Source organism: Egretta garzetta, unplaced genomic scaffold (assembly GCF_000687185.1).
Source record: "Egretta garzetta isolate BGI_Z169 unplaced genomic scaffold, ASM68718v1 scaffold163, whole genome shotgun sequence".
Taxonomy (NCBI): domain Eukaryota; kingdom Metazoa; phylum Chordata; class Aves; order Pelecaniformes; family Ardeidae; genus Egretta; species Egretta garzetta.
Window position 1 is genome coordinate 3,793,469 of NW_009259308.1, and position 19,986 is coordinate 3,813,454.

A 19,986-nucleotide genomic window follows, 5' to 3' on the forward strand; every position below is an offset into this window, starting at 1 on the left:
CTCTTTCCCCCCCCGATTAAGGTTCTTTCTAAACTTTCTTTTCCCACTCCATACCCACGCTGGAGTCCCCTCGATAGCCACAGCTCCGTCAGCCTTTGGTCTGCCCAACTTTGCCCCACACACCCAAACAGCGGTTTTACATCCCTCCCTGTTATCAGTCCCTTTCACTCTTTGTCTGCTCTCTTTTTGCACTTTGACTCGCTAAGAAGCTCCTTGCTTGACCAAGTTAAGCTTCTGCTGAAATTCCTGATCTTCCTGCACAACAGGATGGTTTGCTACCAAGCTTGCAATAAGTCTTCTTCAAAACCCAGCCACTACTTAAGACTGGTCTATAATTTTTAGGTGGCTGAAGTTAGGCAAAATTAGTCTTATGACAATGACAGAGTCTTGAGACCAAGCAGTAAGTGGAAGCCCTTGGCAACAAACAGAAGAGTTTTTGCAGAGCCCTGGTGCTGGGCAGCCCACCGCCCACAGCCTTGCTTTGATCCTGATTCCTGCTATCCACCCCAAGGTGAGCAGCAGGAGATCAATCATGGGGGCCCAGCCACCGTTTTGAGGCAAAAATGAAACATTTCAAGTAAACTCATACCAAGAGGTCAGCCTGGAGCGAGAGCCAAGCCAAGCCAGCTAAGGCAGAACTGGACAAACCTGCAAAAGTTATGATTATACCCAGCAGTACTGGTGTGCGGGCTGGTTGGGGTGGATCACCAGCCAGGTCATGAGAACCAGGTCACTGAGGACCCACACGGGCTGGCAACTCACTGAACAGACCACTGACTGTTAGCAGTAACTAGGCAATTGCTTACCAATTAAGTCTAGAGCTAGGGTGATTGTGGTTTATCGTCACTCCATTTTGCCAGGCTTTGTGGCAATAACTGCGGGTGCCCACAAGGAGCACTCATCATTAGAGTTAATCCTCTAATATCAGTGTCCAGGGTCCCCTGGGCTGGGCAGCAGGGTACCGAGAGTACCAAGAGCATTGCTCTTTCTAGGAGAGGGTGATGGTATGGGAGAGGCAACTGACAGCTGAGGCACCTGCCTGGGGTAATCTCAGCAGTTCAGCCTGTGTGTAGTGCCCGGCTGAGCACAAGAAGCTGAAGCTCTGAACTGAAGGAGGAATCAGCTGGGTGTTACAGCTCTAGTTTTTCAGGGCCTGCTGACGGAAGAGCTTGTGATATCCCCAGAGGCACCTTAAAAACAGACTGAAAAAGAATGAAGAAAATGGGGAAAGGATACTACTCAAGCATTGCCTCGCCAAGAACTGGATTTACCAAATGTTGCTCAGGGAGAAGGACCAGAGCTTAAGTGGGCATTGCAGTGGAGTGTAGAAGATGTCTCACCATGAATCTCATTCCCACAGAATAAATAATACTAACATCTCTCTTCAGCTGAGATGGAGCATTGGAAACCACTTGGAAAGGACTAGATAATAAAAAGTCAGGGTCTTGAATTAAACTAAAAAAGTACTCTTGTATTTGTTTTGTGTGTTTACATGTGTCAGATATGCATGCACTCTAAAACAGCTGTGTAAACCTCAACTTTAAAAATGCTACAGTATAAAGATTAAAGATCAAGATTCCCAAAGTTAACACTGCACCTTTTGTATGACAATGAGGTGCAAAAATGAGGCATAAACACTGAGAACACCTTAAGGTGGCTAATAGAAGCCTGTGGGGCTTCCCAGAGAGGTAATTTCTGATCCGAAGATAAGCCTAAAGGTTTAATCTGAAATGCTAACGAGCGAGTGAGGAAAACTGGAGAAGTTCTGAAGAAGGATTTAGATTGGAGATACCATCTCATCCTCATGGTAGGGTGGGATGGAGTGTTTTACCACAAGGCAGTCCTTGTTTCTGCAGTGTCCTTCACCCCCAGAGCAGCCACACAGAATGAACAATACAGTGTTAGCTGCCACAAATCAGATGGGTAAGTGACAGTGCTTTTATGGTGCCAAATGGAAGTAACAAAATGCAGGAAGCATCTTGTCAGATGTCACTTAGCGGCGATATCACGGGGGAATCTGGGAACGGGATTTGCCTGCATAGTAGGAATTCCTCAGTCCATGGAGAGGGAGAAGCAGAAATGGCAAGAGGGGCAGAATCTAAACTTGGCCTGTCGAATGAACGGGAAAGATTGCTCAGTTCCAACTTTATCTCAGGGAGCAAACACACCGTTTGGCACGTTATCATTTTACTGACCGGGCTTGATTCCTTGTTGCCCTGTAGGATTCCTGCCTTAATCACAAGACAGGAGGAAAAATACAATGCAGGAGAGCACCTCTTCTACATAGGGTCTAACAAAACAAGTGCAAGAGACTGACAGTGCACTTAAAGGAGAGAGCTGCACAGCGAATGCTGAAAATTATTTTCCAGGTGGCTTTTCATAAAGAAATAAATACATAATGTACCTCAAACACACTTCTGAAGACAGATCCCAATTACCAACGTCATTACGAATTTTTAAATTAAGTGAATCCCCATCTCATCTTTACTCAACACACTCCTCAAAGTGCAGCAAAAGCTGCAGGCTGGGGACAGAGAAGACCATCGGTTTCGATGGGCCACAGAAGGAAGCCACCAGCCCAGACCGAGAGCTGAAATCCCAATCCCAACTCCCTGTAAATCACGGGGCACCCAGATTGTGGTTTTGTTTCTCTAGTTAAACAAGGAAAGGCCAGATCACAGTAAGATGTATTGTGTGAGTAGAAACGTTTTCTCCCTGACCACATAGCGTGTGAATGCACGAGTGTGAGAAAGACACTGAAAAATCAGGATATGATTATGAAATTTCCTAGCTACCCACTTAGGATTTACCTGTGCCATGCAGTGTATTATCTCATTTGATACATGTGGCCTGGCTCCGAGAGGGCTGGTAAGCTTACACGTGCAGGGAAACTAACTTGGATCCTGGAAGCAACATCGTTGTGCTAACAAGGCACTCCACCTAAACTAATTAGCCCTGCCTTTCAACAGGCTTAATTAGGTGGGGCACCATCCTGTGCTGTTGTGGCGAGACGGCTTCCGGTTCTGGAGCTGGCTCATCCTCAGCCAGTCTGAGGACTTCTGCACTTGGCTACTGGGTGCCATGCACCAATGACGTGTGCATTGGAGCAGGGGCTCTTGCCCGTCTGGGCCCGCAGCTGAGCCCAGAGGCAGTGCCTCTCCTGAGCTGTCTTTCTGTGCACACATCTGCACAAAACCATGTGCCTGTGCCCCTGCCGCTGCACTAGAAAACTTCTCCTTCTGAAACCACGAACGGACTTTCACAACAAGCCTAAGACAAGGAAGGAACTATCTAGACAGACCAGAACAACGATTTTAATTCAACACAGGGAAAAAAACCCCAAAAGATGACAGATGTAAGGGACTAACTGTAGTCTATTTCACTGTTTCATGAGAGTTTTTCAAACTACAAAAGTAAAGGTCTGCATTTGGATCTGCCAGAGAATTCAGATGTTACTTTCATCCATATACCCATCCAATCAGGTTTTGAACCAGGTTAACCTGGAGATAATAAAACTTACGGGTCTAAATATTCCGTCAAGAGTGAATATCCTTTGACTGTGGCGAAACACATACTGGAGTAGGAAATGGAAGAGGAACCTCAGGCATGAACCCTCGAAGTATAAAGCACAGTGCTGATCTACCTGAAAAGCTCCATTTGGCCACTGGTTTTAGATGTAAAGACAAAGTTTATTAATAATCCTTACCTCTTCATGAGGAAAATTATTAAGAAATTTTAAGTGAGGGTCAGAATAAGGCTCCCCATGTCACCATAGCAATGTAGAACAGGCTATTGGTAAAATGTTAGACCTGTTTAAACCAGTTTCCTTGGCTCCTGGAAAGGTTACAATTTAACACGAAACTGCCCTCCATTTCCTCTCAATTTAATTTCCTTAAGGGCTTCAATATGAAAGTTAAGAATGCGGCTCCTGGAAGCATCCCAACCATAATTCATAGGAATTCTTTAAGACACATATCAACCTTTGTGTCCGTATGTCCCACTCAGTCTTGGAAAGACTGGGCATACAGTCATCCATTATGTTTTGAGCCACCATTTAAATTATATTAATTATAAAATATAATTAAATGGGTTTTTTTTCATGGCTAAATGTAATTTCTTGAAAGCATTATCCTTTAGGATGGAAGCTTAAAAAACTGATTTAGTTTGGAATTTTAATCTGTTTTCCTACAATAGATATTTTACGTACCCAAAGGGTAATAATGTCAGCCTCGCCGATTTACCTTATTTGAACTTTCTGCCCTTATTTAGCCTCTCAGAATAAATGAATATGACTGTTATCCTACAGCCGAAATCCAGAGATACTGCTACTCTGCATCGACCAGAGTCACTCAAGTATGCAGCATGTTGCAAAAAATGACCTGTTTTGACATATTCGGTTTCCAAGTGATACTCTGAGTAAGCCCTATCGACTGATCTGTAATTGTACCAAACGACACTGTGGGAAGTCAGAGTATTGCTCACTGCAGATCGTGGGTCGGTCATAGAGCAGAACCAGCAGAAATAGCTTGAACAATCTGAAAGCACATGCAATTAAAAAAGTTGTTTCTTAATCCGCCATCCTCCAGCTTTTCAAAATGCAGAATCTTTTGCATGTTAAGCTAGTGTCCTTCTGATAGCTCTCCGGTGGCACCCCGAGATGTACGGATTCACTTTTTGCACATCCACACACTGTAACTCAGAACTCGCGGAGTGAGCCTCAAGTCACAAAACCAAAAATCTTCAGACCTGCAGTAGCTAAAATATTCACTGTGCTAATCATCTGTATTAATCTACCCTAGTGAACAATTTCAGCTGTTCGAAGTGGTGACTCAGTGTGCTTTATGTTTACTAAACTGCACGTACAGCCTTTTAGAATAATCTGTTTAAAATCACAGAGTAAGTCCCATGGGTAAAAGGGTGGGGAGGAAGAGGGAGATGTCAGTATCCTACAAACCAGCATCATTTGTTTTGACAGCTTTTAATATTCCATATTAATGTTTTCACGTGCTGATCTCCACTGTGCCTCTGTGTCACCTTCAAACTGAGGCCATCACACCCTGGTCACCAGCTTTACAAAAGATGTGTTTGGGACACGGGTCACAACTGGACCGTATTTTCCCCGACATTACCAGGGACACAGCATCTGGACCATTTTAGCCAGAAGGTGATTATACCTGGAGGTCTGAGTCCTGTATGGCTACTTTCCTGAAATGTGGGGTCTCAGTTCTGACCCGAATCAGGCTGTTCACACCAGAGCTAAGCAGAGAGATGCCTTGAAGAGGCAAATGGAGGGTAAACTTGAACCCAGCAATGACAGGCAGACTTGGGTGTGTAAGCACTTGTCAAATCGCTACAGCCAGCACAGCTAAGAACAGCCTTCCACTCTCAAAATACATTTAATTAAGGCCCTCAAAATATATGTATTTAAGCACCTCAAACCGCGTTCAAGGAAATTAAAGTGTCAGCTATACCAAAAGCACCTTTATTAACAATCTCAGTTAAAATATCAGATTAAATGGATGTGGAAATGGAAATGTTCCCTGCTGAAGGTCAAATATGGGTTGGCCTGCTGCAGATTTTTCCAGTGGTTACTTTTTATGGTTTATGTTTTATGCTATGTGGCACCTTTCAGAATTTCTTACATTTAGCAGCATAATAGAGGCAGCTCAACTTATCCTAGACCGAGGACTCTGCACTGTCATTCTCTGAAATCATTAATTCTGTGAAATAAGTTCAGCGAAATTCATACAATTTCTGTGAAACATCTGATTTTAAGCTGCACATGGCTTTCCATTTAAGGCAATTTGCAATAAGAGACATTCTAGCAGCATGCTAAATTGACCACATTTGGATGTGTTACAAAGGCAGGCTCGGAACGAGCAGCTGCTGCTGAAAAATGTGGTGTGAGCATCATCTCTTCTTGTGTTTCATTATTTTGTTCCTGATGTATAAAGTGTGAGTAACAGATTTTTGGCTTTTACCTGGATAGTATGTTCCCACTGTAAGTGAATGGAAATATTTAAAAGTTTCACGCAATATAGTTGAAACCCAGGAATCTGCAAACAGTTCATGACATTTCAGTAACAGGAATTTCGGGAAATACACTGCCCAAAGAACTTGAATTAAGATGAAGGCCCAGCATACACATTTGTCTAGGCCCTGGATGTGGACCACGTCCGTAAAGTGTTACTGCTAAAACAGAAAATTCTCCAGTTAGACTGGAAACTTGTATCTGGATTTCTCTTTTTCAAGAAGTACCTTTGGGAAGAAAGGGATGAAAACATTTCACAATTGTCAAATTCTAGCAAGATCTGCTACTGAAAAACCCTGTACTTGTGTTTGTTAATGCATCGCCAACTTGTGAATGTTTACTTCTTTGAACTTCTGCTAGCAGGATTGGCCCCACACTGCGCTCAACTCGTCGGATGATAGTCCCCGCAGAGCAGACACTTATACCACGTCCTCTCGAGCTCTCCCAGACCAGCGCCAGCACTCCCAGTGTGGATCCAAATGTCCTGCACTCAAGTCAGTAACAGCAGGGCCACAATCTCAGGTCACTTCTCATAAAACTCAGAGAGGGAAGGAGGCAGGGACAGAGGGAATGGGAGCAGGAAGACAGGCTGGCTTTTCCACTTCTCAGAATAGTAGGCTGGTTTTTTAGAAAACGCAACAATTGCTATAACTGTGTCCTGCTTTTGTCAACCTAATATAACGGTATTTAAAGAAAAAGGCATTGTTTGTAAAATGTGACATTTTAGCATCATTTTGATATTAAGTGCTAAGCTTGTAAAACCTCCCTAAACACATGACTGCAGCATGAAAAACCTAACTAGATTCAACCCATTTTAAATGAAAACATGAGGGTGTCTGGAATGTGCTCTTAGGGCCCTGGCAAGTTGGATCCAAAGCCTTGCTCTGAACGCCTGGAACTTGGAGTCTTTTAGACACAATGCAGAAATGTCTAAGAAATTTTTTGAAGAGTGTGGAGGTGTGGTAGAGGAGTTTTCATATGCACGGATGCTTAATTTCCTCTTTGAAAGGTATATTTATGACAGCAGGATATTTATACTAGAATATCTACATTTAAAAGCATAGCTCTTTTAAAATTAAATCTAACTGCATAAGTATTTAGTACTGAATAATGGCCAGTGATCGCAGCTCCTAGTAAAAAACAAACCACAGTGTCTAACCTTGAGACAGATCCTACTCTTCTTCCAGTTGAGGAAAGGCTGTTTGCCACTGGCCTTTGACAGGCACAGTACTGAATATAAAATCAAAAGACTTTAATTGTCAAATCAGCACCCTGCTGGATTTTTCTTTCTTTTTTTTTTTTACATTCTGAATTCCTAAAATGATTGAGTGCCTGAATGCACAGCAGAGTTAATCAATGATACCTTTAGACATGAAAAAATATTCCACAGGGATGGATGTATTTAGATGTTTTTTAAAGTCTACTGCTTAAAAAATTTAAATCTTTGTAAGCATACATATTTTTCCAGCGAACTGAATTAACTTAAGAACCTGGCATGTTTTATTAATAACCATAAATAATTAACAGTTGTTTCCTTTCTGTCAAAAAAGTGTTGCAATTATACAATACTTAAGGCTGTCATTTACAGACGCTTCTTACAGAGAAAACAATACTACAATAAAATGTTTCATTAACTATTAGTGCAACATTCTTTTCTGGTTGCACAATGACATTATGCTTACATTAATAAGCATATCATGCTTAACTGTATAAATCTTTTTTAGTCAACCAGGAGATTAAAAGATACTGATAATAAACCCAGAGCATTTCTGGGTGATTTGAACACTGAAAACAGTCAATACGTTCATTGTTCATTATCACCGTTTGGGAATCGGTGAGTGTGAACCATATCCCAGAATGGATACAATTCCGTAACTGAATAGAGAGAAGCATGTGTTAGCAATCCTTTACTCCCTCTTTTAGTTCTACCTGGATTATACATCGATTTTAAAAGCTCTTAAAATTTCAATCTTTATAATTGTTATCCTGTAATTGTAGAGGATTTGGTGGGCAAAATGTCTACCCTATAGAGGACAACGGTTGAATTAAAATTCTGTCCCTCAAGGCCAGCGCTCTACCCTCTGTATATGCCCTTGCAAACCAGAATCAAACACTGTTCCCACCACGACTAATAAATACGAAAGAGTCAGCGGGAGTTCCTGCCCAACTACGGACTGAACGATTTGGTCGCTGACAATCAAAACACAAAGTTAGAAATACTTACTTTTTAAAACACAACAAGAAAGCAACTTACACTTGGAATCAGATCCTGCAGGAGGACAGAGTTTTGAACATTGGGACTGTCCAAGGACAGGATGATGGCTCTGGGATTTGTGCGGTGCATTACCCTGGGAATGTCTCCGCACAGATACTCGGATGCAGCCTCTCACACTCCCATGGCCAGCTGTGTCCGGGACACAATGCTGCAGCAGTGAGCTCAACCTCGGGGGAGGAAGGAGAAACTTATATATAGCTGCTGCGGGGATGAGCTGATGGGTGCTTTCAGGAGTCCATTTCAGCTCCCACTGGCTGGAAAATGCTGATGACATGGAAGTTGAAGGGGCTCAGATCAGTGGGACAATGAAGAACCCTATTCATCGCTAAGGCATGCACAAACTGTGCCCCATGACCTAAAAAAAAACAAACCTCAGCCTGCCAGAAGTTTGGTTTGGCTGTTTTTGTTTGTTTTGTTTTGGTTTTTTTTCTCAGATCAAGTACACGTTTCTCAAACTCATATGGAACTGCTTCAGTACACTGAAGACTGCGATGTCAAAATCTCACCCACAGCAACTATTATCATTCTACGAAGAAAACAAAAGAAACACAGATTTTATCAACTCTGATATTAGCAATGGCAAAGTCTTATTGTCTTCTCAGAGGCCTTAAGCAATCCAATAGGAATGGGAGCTGAGTAAAGCAATATGAGGCTTTCAGGGCTTGACCTGTGCTTAAAGAGCAGAGTGAATGTGGGGACACAATGAGAGCATGCCACTACGAAGACCTCTTCTTTGCCACCTTGGGTTCTCAGTTGCCTGGATCATTCAGAAAGAAATCATCCATCAGAGAGAAGCCCTTTTAATAACCTATGACTGTTTTTATGGTTTTATCCTACGTAGCTGAGTGTGGTATCATCAGTGAAATGCCAACCTCAACAAAAAAACCCCGTGGTTTGGCTCCTCAACTGTTCTTCAAAAATTCATCACTGCTGTTGATTACAACATACCTGCTTATCTTGTCAGAGGAAAGGTACTCCCTCCACCTGGGTGAGGATGCCATCTATATATATCCTTAGGTTTTCACCTCACAGCCCCTTTGGAGCCTCTGTCTGACAGCCAGAGCCATTCCTGACACCGGGCAAGGAGAACTGCACCAGACGGAGCTGCCATTAGCACGGGGCGGTAGGTATCTCCCTGGCCACAGCAATGAATGGATGTCTCGGCCAGCCCAGCAGGGCCCAGCCCGCCTCAGAAATACAGCAGGACAGCGTGAGTGCACACAGGGAGCCCTGCTGGCATGGCAGGCCCTCGCCCCATGGCCGCAGATGGCAGCTGGGCCCCAGGGAGTGACAGGCTCCTGATGGCAGCAGCACGTGTAGCATCTTCATGTGACATCCACAGGTGGGGCGGAGGGGAAAACAGTTTTTATCCGTTGCTATGGAGTCATGATTAGCTTGTATGTCTTCAGAGCCTGCCGAGGAGAAATGAAGGCTATTTTCTTATATAGATGTCATGAAATCAATCCTTGCAGAATTTCTGGAGTCAAAGGCTAAACAGGTTTGCCTGAATACCTTCTGTTACTTGATACACAAATAAATCTAGCCGGGAGACCTAAAATGAGTGTCATTTTTCAGCTGGAGCCGATCACAAAAAATTACTCTTTAGCCTCATTTGGAGTTGTTTATGCACACAATAACATAACAAAAGTGTGTTAAATAAAATCCAGCAATTATCTTCACAGAAAATGAGTCTTAGAAAATTAAGCAGAAAATCCCCTCTCTTATTGCAAAGCACAGTGACTTCAGAAGAAACTTTTCCCTTATTCTCTCCAAATGCTAAAAGAAAACCTGATGTTCTTCTTTTAAAATGTGTCTGCCTCTAGGTCTTTGGCACAGGTTTACTGATGGGAGGGCCGGCAATCTATTTAATGACTGCATTGACGTCAATAGCATAACTGAAATACTTACTAAGATGCATGAGTCCAACTTTCAGGGGGTGTGTGTTTGCCGGCAGGCGTAACACGCGAAACGGATTCTCTGCGGGAATGAACTACCCCCAAAGAGCAAGAAATGGCCTCTGGATGTCCCCAGCGCTGTCTGGAGCTTGGTCAGCTACGCTTGCTTTTTCTGCAGGTAACTTTTAAAGTCCACTTTTAAACACACTTTTAAGTTCTCAAGTAGTAAGAATCACTTTACCATTCAAGAGCCTTAATTTTACTCAGTCACATCATTAAGCTGATATCTATCTGATTTCTTTTACAGTTTTGCTTGGCTTCTAAATAATCTGCATCATTATAGCACTGCATGCTTTACAAATAATATTTGTAGGTCATAATATTTACAGGTAAGTCTACAGCACCACTGAATTTACTGTGCACAGTGAGTTACTTTTTAGCTCAGCTATTTGGTAATATATGGCTCCTCTTGCACACATGTTAAAAGCCTAAAACACCACGTCTACTTGACTTGGACAATCTGTCTCAAAACCAAAAGGCCAGATCTTCAGCCAAACTCACAGCAGATCAACAGAATTTCAAAATGAACCCACTATTTCATGTATGCCCAGAGCCATTCTCTGCACTCCAAGCAGAGGAAGTATGGTGCAAGAGCACTAGCTCCATACTAATTACTTGGGATTTATAGATATTTGTAACCAAGAGCTGACTCTGATGCACGGGGCTTGTTAACTCGTACAAAAAGTCGGGACTCTCATTAGCACAAGCACCAGCATTATCCAGTCTTTTGTTTATGCTTTCTACAAATGTTCGTGCACGGGTCTGTGTATGTCTTACACCCACATAAAAAATGAAAGAGTACAAGTTCTGAGTTCGTGTAAAGGCATGTGAGAAGTGCAGACAAACGTGCAGATATACAGGAAAGCAGAGGCTAAGGCACAAGCGAGAAAAATACCAATCTTTCAATCCCATCCCCAGAGAGGAATTTTAACAAAGCTTTAATCCCATGAGCCCTGAAAAGCCTGTGTGTGACATATCCCAAAGTGCTACACCCCCCAAAGCCTCAGGTTGCAAAGCAAATCAGCTATATTATATTGCTAGGTATATAATTAATTGTGAGGCCATACTATAATTATTCAGTGTTGAAAGTATCCAAGGGGCATTCAGTTGCCTGCTTTTGAGAAAAGGTTCTGCAAACCCCTCACAGCTCCAGGAAGCACTCAACGCTGTTTGACCCTTAACACTCTGCCTTGCTCCCGTCAGCCATCAGTAACCTGTAAATGCAACAGCCTGTCAAACGAACCAGGATGGGAAAACACTCTCCACCTGGGTATCGATCTTTCGGCAGAAATGTGCCACCTCTGCCCTGTCCCCCTGTTCATCTGGAAAAGGCTTCTCACTCCCTGTTGCATCACGATTGGTACAGCACCTTCTCCGCAACCTCTGCGACGGGAGGGTTCATTCACGGCAGCACCCGCAGGTAGTGCACAGGCTTTTTTTACACACGCACTGCAAAGGTAAGGTGATGGCACGAAGAGCCTATGCAAGTCCAGGCGAACGCGAAGACCAGGTACACGACCACTGTCGTGCAGTGAGGGAGAGGCCTTGACATTGGGAACCTAAGCAAGCAGCACCGATCCTGTGCTGAGCTGAGAGAAGGACTAGGACAATATGAAAAAGTCCTGGGAAAAATACAAAGGAAGCAAAACAGACGGAGAAAAGATTGTACCAATATGGGTGGAAGAATGAGAGGCTTAGACTGAATGTGGCAGCCAGTGAAAGATGAGGGCATGAGGGCCAGTGAAGTAAATAAATATGGAGGAAGGAACAAAACAAAGCAGGAACTGCCAGACTTGTTGCTGGTTAAACATTTTATTAGTTGAACCAACTGGGTAGGATCTAAAGACCTTTCACTGGTGCCAGGGGAGGAGGGAGCTGACTTGAGAAGAGAAGGTGCTGATGGATTCACTGAGCCCAAGGCAGCACAAAGGTCAATGAACGTAACTGTGGCAGAGGCTGCATTAAAAAAAAAAAAAAGGGAGTCTAGGAGAAGGAAAAATCACAGACACTTGGTGTGATGATGTGTTTATATAATTCTTTCTGCAACTCCAGAGAAGGTGGTTGGGTAGCACCCGTTTGTAATCCTGGCCCTGTGCAATGCGCTCTGTAACGCTACGCACCACTTAGGAACCTCATAGTCTGAAGGATTCTCATTTTCCTTCCCAGCTGCGAAGTACCTGAGCTAATTAGGGATTTATGTACTTTTTGCTAAGGCTTCATATTTCCATGTTATGGTTTCTCAGTTAATTCATAAAAGCAATTTTGTTCGTTCCTGCGATCTGCAGTTATAACAAAATAACAGGAAAAATCTGCCAGATTTACTTAAGCTGATACCAAGGACAAAACACAGGATGTTCAATACATATTCCTCTTCCTTTTATGGCTGTGGTTATAAGGTTAAGAAAGCTCTGAAATTTACAGTGACATCAGTATCTGCTTTGAAAGCACTTTGTCCCATGAAAAACCCAGCCAGAATTTTTCAGGCTTTCAAGAAAATGAAAGCAAAAAAGAAAAAGAATTTTGTAATTTCGGCACAGCTCATTCATTTCGCCATGGGCCTGGGTCCTCAGTGATGCAACTCCTTGGGAGTACATTTGAACCAGATCTGGCTTGTCTCTGTTTGAAACAACTGACGAATCCTGTAATATTCTAGCTGGAGTAAACAGCTGGCATGTCTTACTTCCAGTGCAAATGCTGCATGCAATTTGTCTCCCTCCAGGGTAATTTTATTAATGTATGCTAGTTTGCTTTAAACCCTGAGTTCTGTACTTTTCATAACAGGATATAAATCACTTCACTAATGACAAATAAAAGGAGACATATACGAGGTGCTCATAGTGATGTCAACTGATTGTAGTAAATCTATGAATCAATGTGTGACATGGGAGAACTAAAATAAAATTCTGAGCTTTGCCGACTAACCAATCTAGAGAATATAAACACATTTCATTTCAAAACACATTCTTTTATCTAGAGGGATGTAACGCAGCCTAGCCCCAATCAAAACACTACTGTTTCCTTCTACAAAACTTTCAGGAAAAACACTGCATCCTTCCAGACACATGAGCCATTGGCACATCGCTGGAAGTGTTCTGATCGGAAAATCTCTCCTTCCTTTTATAATTTCCAAATCAGAAGCCATCTAGGGAAAAAAAGCTGCAAACACTGAAAAAAAAAAATCCCCTAAAGATTTGTTCTTGCTGCATTTAAATGGAAACTTCCTTAGAAAGTAAACGGCTGTCATTGTTTTCTGCTATACTGAAGTGAATTACAGTATGTAACGATGGCTGTAAATAGGTAAAGAAAGGCAGTCACCAAATTGTTAAATGCAACCGCTGTATGCTGTACAGAATGGCTACAGCCTCCACGGGAAACAAGAGAGGCTCTGCAGGAACCCAGAATGCACTCCAGACAGCAAAGTGGGGACACAAAATGCAACAAGTAAATAAAGTCAGAAATTCAGAATGGTCCTGGCTGACACGCTAGAGTAGCTCAAAATTAAGAAAACAAGTAACTGCATGATAGAGTAACATTGGCATTCCTCACTACACCACTCTTCTCATGTGAGCTGAGGGTACACAACCTATTGCAGAAGCGAGTAGGCAGGTGACTGGGTACTGGCCTCACCTGAGAAGAGTGCATCCCCTCCCTCCGCTACGACTCTAAGCCTTGTAAACCACCCGACAATTTGTGAGTGCGGCAGCTCTACCAGGCTGTTTTCCAGAATCTTCCTTCAGCGCGTCAGAGCTGCTGTCCCTCCTCAGCAAGCTCCCTCCTGATGCCCTCAGCACAGGGGTGTGACACTACGGCAGATGCAATGTTTCAGGCTGGCCAAGAAGGCATTGCTTCAGCCTAGAGACTACATCCTGTGAGAGTTGGTAAAATTCATCAACAAAAATAAACTTAAACTGAGTTTAAGTAAGAAACCCAGGCTTTTTCACTAACAATGTCAATATTGGCTTCTTTCATGTAGGAATTTATACACTTTCCCATCAATCTCAAAAATATTTCTTATTCTTACCTACAAACTGTCACAATTCACTTACTTAAGTTGTAATGATACAACTCATGTATTTTGTTTCATTTGAAGACTTCACTTAAAGTCAGTTAAGTTACATGGTAAAGAACTCATTTACTTGAGGGACCATGAATCCAGCCTGTACTTCTCTACTTTTTACAAATTCCACAAGCTGCTGAGCTGTGGTTTTCTTCCACAGTCCTCTGGTTACCGAATAAAAATCTGCATACTGAAAATGCATCCAGCCTGGCTCATTTCCACATCTGGGCATTTTCTTTTTTCACATCTCAGGTAAGATGTTAATACAATTTATTTTAGATATATCCACCTATCCACATATAATTACCAGCACTGAAATATTAAAAACCATGATTCAGGATCACAAGGTTAAAAATGCTAAGTTGGATTCTTTTCAGTTGCTTTCTCTTTTTGAGCTTTGCAGGGCAAAACAAAACTTGCTCTACAATTACATGTGTCAGACCCTCCAATCAAAACGGAAGCTGAAATGTTCATGTATTCCCAGCATTAGAAGCTTGGGTTAGCTAAAAAGTAACAAGTATCCTACAGCTCATGTTGACAATACTCTAGAAAAGCATCCACGAAGTGTTAAAAAGTTGAAAGCAATTGTTCCCACAGAAAGTGTTAAGAAAATTATCTAAAAATTCCTGGAAGGGAATTCTCTCCTCCTTATTAGACTCTGTAACCTATAGAAACAGATCTGTGGAAAGCTTATGAAAATTTCTGTGATTTTTTTCACACAGGCCACAAAATCAAAGACTTGCTAGAACAGACTTTCAAGTAAAGTGATGAGTTAATGCTAGCCCTGACTCGACACTGTTCACAGAGAGGGAGTGCAGTAAAAGGCATTTAAGATCATGATGTCCAGTTTTCTCTCTACATCAGAGGTTTCTGCATCACATTAAAAAGTTTTGAGGAACCTAATCCGGAAGCCTCCAGGACTATACACGTCCCCAGACAGTAAATAATACACAGCATGAAAGGAAATGATAGTTAGTTATCCAGGTTTCACAGACTGTAAAAATGAAGCTTTATTAGTCTCTTCAAGCACATAATTATTGGAAAGGCTGAGATTAAACTTTACACACGGGGACTCCTCCAAATCTTATCTCCTTCTCTGAGGGAGTAACCTTTAGATTAGTGCGAGTAGGGTCCCACAAGTTCTCAGCACTGCATGGCTAAACCCAGGTGTAAAAATAAAGAAACTTGTCATAAGCAGCTTGCCTCTGCTTCCCATCCTCAGTACTTCACCCTGCTCCCACCACGACTGCTCCATGCCTCTGCTTGCTGGGCTCGCACTGCTGCCTACCCTACCTTGCTTTGGCACCCCAGGCAGACACTGAGCCCCTTGGGGGGTCCCTTGCTCATCCGGGCTCCAGCGCAGGCTGTATGCAGTGCGCTGCCCGGCGCCCTCCGCCCACAGGCTTTGCTTGGTGTTATTCTCCTCCATGATCGTAGTCAAACCTATGAGTGTTTGCTGTGGTCTCTGACCTGACAAGGGGGTGAGGACAAGGTGACTGAGGGACACCGTGTGCGGGGGGGGGAGCAAACAGGAAAGAAGATGTGATTAGCCACACTCACTGACTTCTGCTCTTGTTTGATTGCTAAATGTAGATTTCAAAAGACCGCAAACAAACAACGAAACAAAAAAATGCCATTCCAGGGCAGCCTAATAAAAGCAGAGGAAGTTTCACCTGAGAAAGGTTTTTGAGATTACAATTTTTACATAGATCACATGGAAACAAACTGAAATAAACAGGATAAAAAAAATACAGCTGTGTCTGAGCGTGTTCAAGGCTTGTAGGCTGGGGCTTGTCCAGGCCTGTGCAGCACAGGGACTCAGAAGCATAGCAGTCACTGTGGCCATGACTATCAAACCAAAATCATGTTCGTCTTTTATGTTAACATAAAGGATAAACTCCAAACCCCAAACTATTAAAATAACAATATTTCAGGCCTGGTGGTTCTCTTGTACTGGTTTTGCACGAGTAACTCAGAAGCAGCTCTACAAGCCCAGAATTGCATCAGGAGAAGGGGGCAAAGAAGCAGCTGTTAGCAAAATGATGTGCAATAAGCCCTCATCTGCATTTGACCTTGCAGGTGATTATCAAAGTCACACACATACCTTGCAGGTTAACTCTGGAGACAGGTGGCTGACTTGTTGCTGGAGATCTCCTAAGAGGGATAAAGAATACTCTATAAATAGGTATTATTTTATAATTTCCCACCCTGCCAACTCCCGCAGTTAAAAATCCTTTTTCATATTCACAAAGAAGCCCAAAACAGTTTAAAATGATTTGGCAGTTAATGAGCAGTATCAATATAACTGTTAGGAAAACCTAAAGATGTACATCCCCTGGCTAGGCACCCACACACACTGGAAAGTGGGTATACCAGGAAACGTGCCATCATCCCACACTGCCTTTGGCGCTTTCTGCTCAAAATATGCCTGGAAGCCAGGAAGGGCTGGTCTCTGTGGCTGAAGGGGCCAGTGGGTCCCCTGGCATCAAGGCCTTCTCTTGAAAAGCTTTTCCCCACAAGGGCTGGACTGGCTCCTGAAGTAATGTCAAATGCTACACCAGCGTGCAGACTGCAAGGCAATACCTTAGGTAAGGTCAGAAATGAAGCTTGAAAGCCTACAGTCAACAGTTTGAATTGCACCTGGAGGCAATTATGAAGATGCTGCAGTCACTAGTGTAAGCTCTTAAACAGCTGAAGGACATTTTTTTTGACTAGGAGCAACAATTTCATCAGAAAAGACTGGATTTCGGAAGGACCAAAAGCTATTCGAAAAATCGGCTAAAGTCAAGCAAACAGGGTCTGACTGAAAAAAGGGTGCAGTATTCCTCCAAATGTCAAGATATTTCATTGTGAGATTTGCCAAATAAAACTGTTAATTTTTCAGATTGAAACCATAATTTACTTGGGAAAAAAAGAGACTTCTTTTTTTAAAGAAGTTAAAAAGAGTTGACACCAAAATCAAGATCCTTCATTTTGGATTGAATGCGGTATTTCAGGCTGACCAAAAATGAAACTTTGGGGTTTTGCTTCCCTATGAAGTTTCTGATACATTTTAACTGAAGCCAGATTTCCCCGCACTTAGCCAACCTCCTAACCCCAATTTTTTGAGTCAGCCACTGAACTGAAACATCCATTATTTGCCAGCTCTCCTTTGAAGCTAAAATCAAAGCAAGTGAGCGGCTCAATTCTGCTGCAATTGTAGCTCCAGGGTCTTCTTCAGAAGTGCTCCAGGAAGGCCTTGCTAACCAGGTAAGATCTGCATTAGAGTAAAGCAGCTACAGTCCTGCTTCAAACCCTCAGCTCCAGCCTCCTGATCTGCTGGTAGCATGTGGGCTGGTGGGGCTCCAAAGCCTGCTCCTGAGCAGCGGGCTCCCCTGGGCACAGCATCCGCTTGCCTGCTGGGATTTCAGAGGCTTGGCTTTTCTGGAGGGAGCTGCGGGACCCAGATTCTTCGAAGGGTTCAGCACAGGGCGCACATGTTGGATGCCAACTTCTCTGAAAATGTGCCCCAACCTGCCTCTGCTGAGCCTTTGAAAAGCCAAATCTTGAAATCTCTCAAAAACAGAAACTCCCCAATAGGGACAGCATGCCTCGGCTGCAGCGCTTCCAGTATCTGGGGAGACGTGCTCCAGGTATCTCCAAACCCTGTGCTGAGTTGCACAGACATGCCTTCGGGGGGGCAGGGAGGGATGAACTAGTATTCAGCAGGGTATTCCCCGCTGCAGAGCATGAAAAGGGAACGGCACCGCTCCTGGCATCCTTGAATTATGTCCTGGCCGTGCCCATCCTGGTTTCTGCAGCAGCCAGGGTGCAGGCAACACAGATTTGGGTTTTGACAGTGCTGTCCCTTCCTAGACATCACCAGGCTCAAGAGTACACAGTGCCCGCTTCCTGCTCCCTCTCTCCTGCTGGTGGGTACTGAGAGGAGTAGGCGCTGGATGCTTTCTGACCGTGTCCTGGGCCACATCTGCCAAACTCAGGCACTCCAAAACCATTAATCATACTCTCCTCTTTTCCAATCAGGAAACTGTCTTAAAAACCCTGACGTTAAAGTCCAAAAAATATGACTTCTAGTTGTTTTTTTTTCCTCCAGCCCTTAACATTCATACTTTCCAGCATTTCTGTAAATATGTGGCACAGCATCCTCTTTTTTGTTCGTGGGGCAGGAGGGTGGAAGAGAGGAAAAAAGAGGGGAGAGGAGGGGCTAAAGAAAAGCTGAGATTCTCATGATCCCCAGAGGAGAAGTTTAAGTAAAATACCACATATCATGAGACATATGATAAAATCATGAGCTGGCAGCATGGCTGTAACCCAGCAGAGAGCTGTTTGGAAACTGTACGGGAAACTCCACAGCGCCTGGAAGCACATTCCACCACGGACTTGGATGTTTGGTATATAATGGTTTAAACATTTAATGACTTTTACTTTGGCTGGCCGCATGACTTTATACCTCAATCAAATCTGGGAATGTTTTCAAAAGGACACTGCAAGATGCCTCTGTGTCCTACAGGTTACACCCTCGCTTCCTTCCGGCCCTGTCCAATTTCAGATTCCTCATTAGGAACTGCTGAAATGCTTGAGCTGTTCAAAAAAATCAAAGCTTAAAAAAAGGAATCTATTTCAGCCATCTGTTTTTCTATTAACCTCCATCTTGGAATGTGGCGGTTCCTTCCGATCAAAATTCGCAAACAGAAATCAACAGGAGGAAAACCTCACGTCTGGGTAAAATGCTGGGCTTGATGTAAAATACAAGATTGCATCGGAAGGCAGAAAGCAGAGTCCACGGTGGGCACCCAGGCGATGCCACTCACGTGTGCAGCAGCGAAGCAAGCCCATGGCGTCCCACTGGAGTGCACTTTTGCACCTCATCCTTTGCCTTGGAGCCAGCGGGACACTTGGAGCGAGCAGTGCCTGCCAGTCCCAGGGTAGGATGGGTGGGTGCGTAACCAACATCGCCAGGAACGAATGATGCTGGTTTCACGCAGAACAGCTCTCTTGGGGCAAAACAGGCCAGAAAATGACGATGACTGGCTCATTATAAATAGCTAAGGGGAAACAGTGGTTCCGGACAAAGGCATAAAAGGGAGTTTGTTTGGTTTCTCCTTTTCAGCAGGTATAAAAACAACATCCTCCTCAAGTTCGGTGCATCAGCTTCCCCATTCAGTGCAATTACAATGTCAAACGAAGTGATGTAGGATCCCCGGCCTGCAGGCAGCACAGGCCAGTTCTCTGCACAGCCCTCCAGAGCTGAGCTGCAGGACACTGCTGCCTGCCCTGCTGGGGAAATCCTCACTGCCCCCACAGCCTCATGCTTGGGGTTTCCCTCCTTGGCATTTACCCTTTGGCCACGACGGCCTCTCTTTTGAAACAACGGTGGAAATGCAGGGCAGAACCACAGCTTGACCAAACGGCACTGGTGCCTCTACTCCGAGCTGGGCACCTAATGAATGCCTGGGACAGCTGAGGTAGCAAAGTGAGAGAAATACCAGATCACACGCACCCAGCTTGCCCAGAAAGACATCAAACCCCCTTCCCAAGCAGAAACACATCACTCCCTCCACAGGCTCGCCATGCTTTTCCACTCTCTCCAGCCAGGCGCCATGACTGAGCAGCGAGGGCTGCGACACAGGCAAGCCAAGAGCCTGTCTCGGGGCTGAGGCGGGCCCGA

At 43.8% G+C, this 19,986-nt stretch overlaps 1 protein-coding gene across 2 annotated transcripts in view; it reads right to left on the reverse strand.

Annotated features, from left to right (window-relative positions):
• Window positions 1-19,986, reverse strand: part of PDE4B (phosphodiesterase 4B) — a 193,386-nt gene that overhangs the window by 39,775 nt on the left and 133,625 nt on the right. For both annotated transcript variants that reach the window (XM_035891803.1, XM_009636214.2), the window contains exon 6: window positions 16,423-16,472. In XM_035891803.1, the coding sequence (XP_035747696.1) occupies window positions 16,423-16,472 (50 nt within the window). The remainder of the gene's footprint in view (window positions 1-16,422; window positions 16,473-19,986) is intronic.